Source organism: Benincasa hispida, chromosome 9, assembly GCF_009727055.1.
Source record: "Benincasa hispida cultivar B227 chromosome 9, ASM972705v1, whole genome shotgun sequence".
NCBI classification, from domain to species: Eukaryota; Viridiplantae; Streptophyta; class Magnoliopsida; order Cucurbitales; family Cucurbitaceae; genus Benincasa; species Benincasa hispida.
This window is the reverse complement of record NC_052357.1, coordinates 35,695,056-35,702,723: the sequence shown is the minus strand read 5'-3', so window position 1 is coordinate 35,702,723 and position 7,668 is coordinate 35,695,056. Positions and strand designations below refer to the sequence as shown.

At 35.0% G+C, this 7,668-nt stretch overlaps 1 protein-coding gene across 1 annotated transcript; it reads left to right on the top strand.

Moving 5' to 3' along the window:
• Positions 1-6,587: 6,587 nt before the first annotated feature.
• On the top strand, positions 6,588-7,025 carry LOC120084690 (S-protein homolog 74-like). The gene has a single exon (XM_039040496.1). It carries the CDS (start codon positions 6,588-6,590, stop codon positions 7,023-7,025), a length of 438 nt encoding a protein of 145 aa, XP_038896424.1.
• Positions 7,026-7,668: the final 643 nt, after the last annotated feature.

Genomic DNA, 7,668 nt, shown 5'->3' with positions numbered 1-7,668 from the left:
ATTCAGAGAAGGATGCAGAGGAAAGGAAAAGATAAAAAACATCGTTAGAAATATAAGGAAGAGGACTGAAAAGAAAATTATGAAAGCTTGAGAAACTAGAAAACATAGTGTGCTTCCAAAAAGTGACATGCTGAAAGATGCGCAATATGTTAGAAAAAGGATCCCAACAACGAAAATCTTTGTGTTCAATTCCACATCCAAGGAAGCAATAGAGACACGCACACGGTTCTAATTTGGTATGTTCATGGGGGTAAAGAATTACAAAACATGCACAACCAAAGACCTTGAGGTTAGAGTAATTAGGAAAAGTATCATATAAGTATTCAAACGGAGAAGCATTTTGAAGAACAAATGAAGGAAGGCGATTGATTGTGTAGACAGAGGTAAGAGCAACTTCACCTTAGAATTTTGCAGGGCAGGAGGCAGACAAAAGTTAGACTCGGGCAAAGTCCAGAATATGATGATATTTTCGTTCTACTCACCAATTCTGTTGAGTGGTGTGGGGACAAGAGCACTGAACAAGAGTGCCTTGTTGGGTGAGAAAGAAAAGGAGACTAAAGTCCTTATATTCCAAGGTGTTATCTATACGCAAAACCTTAGTTGTGCTAGAGAATTGGTGTGAACCATATTATCAAAATCATTATATTTTTTAGACAACGAAGAGCGATGTTTAAGAAAATATATCTAGGTAAACAAAGAATAATCATCAATGAACAAGACAAAATAGCGATACCCATTGACAGTGGAGATAGGAGCAGGTCCCCAAATATCAGAATAAACTAAGTCAAAGTGTTGATCACTTATAGAACTAGACTGAGAAAAAAATAATGCATGTTGTTTTGCAAGCTTACAATTCAAACAATCGAAAGATACAAATTTGGAAAGATTATTCAAATTGTTACTAGAGATTAAATGACAGAGTTTTTTGGAAGAAGCATGACCGAGACGAAGATGCCACTGATATATTGTAAAGTCAGTGACAGTAGTAGAAAGAGAACAAATAGGAAGTTGAAGTGATGTGAGTTCAAACAATCTTCCCACTTTGTGACTTGTACCAACTATTTGTCCAATCTGTAGATCCTAAACCTGTCACCCAGTAGAAGAAAAAGACACGGTTAAACCAAGATTGCAAAATTTATCGACAGAAGTTAAAGGTCAGATTTGGAACACAATAAGTATTAGAAAGTTGCAACTTGGAAGTGTCAATGGAGCCAACATGGGATATGGTCATACAACTACCATCAATAAGATAGATGGGAGGAAGAGATTTGGTAAGAATGGTTGTAGTTATAAGAGAAAAATTAGATGTCATATGGTTGCTACAAGAAGAATCAAGAAACCACGTATTACCTCGGGAGACTGCAAGCGTAGAGGAATTAGATGAAATCACCTATTTAAGCATGTCTTGTAAGTAGCTCATTTGAAAAATAGGTGGAAAAGTTTCAAAATCAATAAAGGAGACAGTAGCAACAGTAGAAGTAGAGCTAGGACCAGGTTTAAACTGTTGAGACTTGGAAGTATGTCTTGGCGGTCGCGGTGGTCGTGTAAGGAAGTTGTCCAGAATATGACATCGTTTGTGACAGTATCTAGACTCAACTTGTGGTCAGTCAGCAAACTTATGTCCAGTAAGCTTGCAGTTTTACAGAAGGTAGCTCCAAAAACCAGGAAAATGAGTGCATGCGAGGATAACTTCAGATTGCTTGGAAGAAGTGATACCAAGACATTTTTCTTCAAACTAAATTTCCTTGATTGTTGCATCTAGTGATGAGAGGGGACTACGGTGTAGCAAGGTAACACAAATCGACTCATATTATGGACGAAGCCCCAAAAGGGCCTTGATAAGACAAAGATGATCAGTACTAATTTTAGCTTGATCCAATTGTGTCCAAATTGGCTGAAGCGTGGCCAAATAGTAATTAACGGATTGCCCTATCTCCTGATCAAGATTAACAAGGGTGTTGTGTAGTTGATAGTATTGAGTTAAGCCAACGGACTGGAATCGGGTAGACAGGAAATCCCACAAATGCTTGGTATCATCAAACACATCAAACTGAACATGAATGGTCGTTATAGATGTATTTCCGAGCCAAATGATGATCTAATGGTTTTTGTTGTCCCAATCCTCNCATCAAACACATCAAACTGAACATGAATGGTCGTTATAGATGTATTTCCGAGCCAAATGATGATCTAATGGTTTTTGTTGTCCCAATCCTCTAATTGTTCGATGAATTCAGTATTGTCCTCAGTAGATATCTTGATTGACTGAGGAATATCACCAGTGACAATGCGCTATAATTTACATCCAATTAGAAAACTCTTCATTTGATGAGCCCAAGTATGTAATTTTTTCCATCAAGAATAGTACTAATGAGGCAAAATATACGATCTTTTTCCATGTGGCTTCGAGCCTTGGGAAGTGAAGAAATTGACTTAACTACTTGGCTTGACTGAAAACATGTCAGTTACTTGGCATTGACTGAATCGGCTCGACTTAGTCAACACAGATCGACTCGGCTTGGGTTTGATAGGATCAACTCGATTCGTCTTGATACAATTGGCTCAACTCGACTTAACAGGATCGGCTCGGCTCAGGATCGACTCAGCTCAGCTTGACCAAATCGACTTGGCTCAAGTTAACTAGATTGGCTCGACTCGGCTCAGATCTAAAAGCACACCAACTCAGTTATCTGCCGAGACTCTGATCGTTTGAAATTCGGTGGATGTTTTGACTTATGTTCCTTAGAAGCTCTCTGGTATCCGTAAAATCGAGTGATTGGATCGGGAATGAATCTGGAAGGCTTGACTGGATCTAAAATTTCGGATAAGGATTGGTGCGTCTTGACATGATCTGGAACAGAGGAGTTGGAAGGCTTGTTTTGAAGTGGATTGGCACGGAGGCGGAGGTCTTGATCGCTGGAAGGCTTGCATCGAAGCTCACCAGAGGAACTTACACGAACAAATTGCGTCGAAGCTCACTGGATGCTAGATTGCGTCGGAGAGAAGGATCGGCTCGGGTTGCTTCTGCGTGGCTCGGGTTGCTTCTGCATTCATATCTTGAAGTTTGTGTCGGAGAGGAGGTGACAAATTTGGACGCTTCACCAGATTGCATTTAGAGGCTCAACTTTGCTTGGGTTGCATCGAAGCTCACCATATCTGGAAGTGCACGGAGGCGAGCTAACTCGCCAGATCTAAGGTGACGTCCACTGAAAGATTTGAAGCTGGATAGATTTGAAGCAAGGAGAAGTTATGGAAGAAAGGGCTCCGACACCATGTAGACGTATGTATTTATCAAAAAGTATATATTTATAAGGATTGTACAGAAATATAAATACTACACTAACAATCTAAGATAGAGCCTACAAAAGCTCTAACCAGTTAAAGATTGCAACTAAGAGGACTAAGTATACATTCACAGAGATGAATACCACCACTCCATTAAACATACACAAGAACTTCAGTTCGGACTCCTAACCACAACAATATTCTCAACCTCTTGGTGAGACAACCACATTTATCATATTTCTACGAAGCATGCATATGAGTTATATTGAATGAATGATTATCTTTATCTCTAAAGACACTTCTTATTTTCGTAACGCGACAACCCGATCCTTTAAAGCATGTGATTAGTTTTTCATGATTTGATGGCCAAAAGCAACCAAAATTACCGAAATTTAAACTCACTAACTGAACCAAACTACTACTCTTGCTATGCTCTCCAGAATGATGTACCCTTACCTCAGCCCATTAGAGGTTTCACTACTCATGGATGAAAAATAAATAAAGGTAGAGAGAGAAATAGCATCGGAGACATAATATGAATAATGTAAGAAATGTACTATAGAGTGATGCAGCTAGGTTCATTGCATATCTTGTTGGTGCATGATCTTTTCAACGCATTGATGGTTGTTAACTCCTTTTCACCTGTTTCCCAATATTTTCACTGAAGTAATGTGTGTAATCACATAGATCTTAGTTTGCACCTAAGCTAACGCAAAAGAATGTATTTTTGCCATATTCTCTTCTAATGCTAAGCAAATTTCCACAAAAACAACTGATTTTTCTAACTATAAGTGGCAACTACAAGTTATCATATAATTGTTTATGTGAGGAATAATTGGAGTTTGATATCGAGGTAAGTGACACTTTTATTGAAATGTCTTGTCTTAATTAGTGCAAAACAAATAATTTTTATCTGATAATATTTTGGCCTTGTCAACTATAATATTTAAGGGTACGTTTGGCGTGCATAGTCGTTAAGTTGGTATGATAATTACTTGTGGATAATTATTATATGTGTTTTGGGTGCATAGTTGGTAATCATTATTTGTATTCTGGATGTAGAGTTTACTTAGGTTGAGTTATAAGTATTTGGTGAAATTTTTTGAAACTTAAAAAGGAACGATTTTTTTTATGGTTTTTTCTTCTTAACTTTTTGTTCAACAATTCAATTGCACAAATATTTTCTCAGTTTTTTAACACTCTTTTTGTTATATGAGTAATATCACATCAAATTAGAAAATACAACACTTTGAATATATTTGAGAATGAAGTCCAACAAATTCACATTGTCTTATTTAAGACAATTTTGCTCACTTAGTGCCTCAGTTTAAAGAGTAAGTATCTTCTAGGATAGATTGGGTTACCTTTCTTATAGAACCAACACCTCATCAACGAACTCAACTTTGTTAAAAATGAAAAAACATTTCAGGAAAGAAAATTGCTTATGAAAAATATGAAAAATCAATTTGAAGAAGAAACATATTTATAGACTAATTGGTGGTCAAAGAATAGTCATATCTCTTCTTCAAGATGGTTAAATTTTAAAAAGGCATACACATTCATGAAACAATGTAAGTGATGGAATTAAAAGGATGCAACTTTGTACGAGTATTCACATTCCATTTATATTCCAACCATCCCTCCACCCAATCATGGGAAGCTGGCAATTTAAAATAATATGAAAAAGAAAATGTTGGCTTTCCTAATGAAGAACCTGCATCGGGATAAGTAGTAAAACATTGAAATTTCACTACTGAGCATTAATCTAGTTTACTTGGTTAATGAGTGGACTTGATGCCTTGAATTGCAAACCTATCTAGAGAAAATCAAGACAATAGAAATCACATAGTTTCTTATTTGGACAAAGTTGGTTCTCATAACCATGTTCATTTTGACCATGAATTCCGTCTGGTCTCATAATTGTTTTAAAGAATTTGCCTTAGCAAATTCTTATAGAACTGAGCCCTTCACACTCACATAGGTGACTCCTATAAAGAATATCGTATATGTTCTCATAAATAATTATTCAAACCAACAAAAACATTGTGCTTACCCTAAAACTCAATTTGCATTGTCTCATCATCCTAGAATGGTAAAGAGATCAAAATTTCAATGCAATGTGCATTAAATTATCCAGACATTGATTGGCTCATTCATCATGATCTTGGGATCTCCACTCAACTACATTAGATTGGCCTCTTTGGTTAACTTTTATTTAGGGATTTACAGGCTTATTACATATTAAGCAGTTTCTTCCATTTCTTTTTCTTTTGAGATTTGCATTGGAAAATGTAATCTCTCTATTTGGAGTAGATGGGGAAACCGAGTTCGATTGATTTAGAATCTAAAATAGTGTAAGGGGAAGGTACCGTAGTGTAGGCGCTTCTAGTGTTGGCACTTCTGGAAACTGAGTTCGTTTTATTTTTCAAACTCTTCACATTAAAGAATCAGTGAATTAGTGATCTTCAAAGTGCAATTATTCTCCTTTTAATGAAATAGAAGTAAGGAGCTAAGTCCAATGAATTCACATTATCTCCTTAAAATTGTTTTACTTCTTCTAGTATCAGAGTTTAAAGAGTAATTATCTATCAGGATAGAATAAATTATTTTTCTTATGGAAGCAACACCTCATCTACAACCTCCAACAAATGAAGAATAGATTGAATTTCAAAGATATTATAAAAAGAGAGAAAGTTTCATCGGCGAAAAGTGCTTATGAAAAAGGTGAAAAACCTGAAAATGAGACATATTTATAGATTAAATTGTGACCATTTGAATAGTTATAGCCCTTCTTCAATTTGGTTAAATTTTGAAATAATGCAACTCAAACATTACAAAGGATGCAATTGTAACTTAAACATTACAAGGATGCAATTCTACACAAATAGTTACACATCATTTATTCCAGTAGAAACGTAAATTCAAACCTTGAAGTTAATATAGTTGAAGTTTATGTTAGTTATATTATACTCATTTATTGGCATAACAATTAAAATATTAACAAATTATTTTCTATTTCCTATTCAATGAATTTCATTTTGGAAAGTTAATAATACCTACCTAATTAATGATTTTTTACCATTTTCTAAATTGAGAAGGAAAATAATTACATTATGCACAACACCAAATTAGGTAGAAGATTAAATTGTTTAATTAAAACCAACCCATTGCATTTCTTCAATTTCTTGACTGTGTTATAAGTATTGTATTTACTCCCATATATATACATGTTCAAAACATCAATGGTAACAAAGAAATAGACAAACAAAAGTTTAGTAAAACAGAAAATGATGATGAGAAATATGGTTGTTTTGTGGTTCGTCACGGTGGCTTTGGTCGGGGCTGATCAAATTCCAAGGGTGCCGTCACGTCCGCCACAAGCTTCGAGGTATTATGTCCATGTGGTAAATGGACTAAAGTACCTCGATATGGTTGTTCACTGTCAGTCCAAGGACGATGATTTGGGATCTCACCATTTGGTTAACTATGGAGATGATTACCAATGGAACTTTAAGGAAAACATTTGGGGAACAACCTTGTTTTGGTGCAAATTGGTGAAGCGAGATGCATATGTCTCTTTTGAAAGTTTTTGGCCTGAGTCGCCCAAGAACACTTGGCTCCGTGATAGGTGTGGTATTCAAGGAAATTGTATTTGGATCGCCAAAAATGATGGGATTTACTTAAGAAATAATCCTGCTAATGTTGATGAGTATGTTCACAAATGGATCTATAGTACATAAATTGAACAAGCTTATTAATCGATTGATGTATGCAACAAATGTGAAATACACATGTATTTGATGTCTAATTTAATAAAGAAACTGAAATTGTGTCGAGATACGACTTATATTCACTTAATTGTTTTTCTTTTCTTTTCTTTTCTTTTCTTTTTTTCTATCGACATTTGTGTTGGATAATTAGTTTTAGTTCTTTGTTCTCCAAATTTTAAAATTAAGGGGGAAAGAGTGAAATGCCTTATATGAATTATAAATATTCAAAATTGTGATATCATTTTTAGATTAGAAATAGGAAACTATAAATAGGAGTTTTTACAGAAGTTTAGAGAATGTATCTTAAATATGAGAACACGAATTTGTTCAGAAAAAAATATGAGAACATTAAAGTAGAAATTAGGTATTGAATGTAATCGTGAACAATGAGTAGTTGGTTAGATAATGTTTATGTAATAACCTAAAGGTTTATAGTAAATAGATATGCATGGTTGGGTGTTTGATCTTGGTGACACTATAAATATACAACCTAGTTTATAATTATTACAAATGATTTGATCCAAATTGTTCATTGAGAGACATATAAGTGGAGGTATCCTATACATAGAATTTGTGTAAGACCAAAACGCGAAATAATTACTCTCTCTTTGTC

What these genes read in the sequence shown, in the direction of transcription:
- LOC120084690 (XM_039040496.1), top strand. Translation starts at nt 6,588, where the DNA reads ATGGTTGTTTTGTGGTTCGTCACGGTGGCTTTGGTCGGGGCTGATCAA.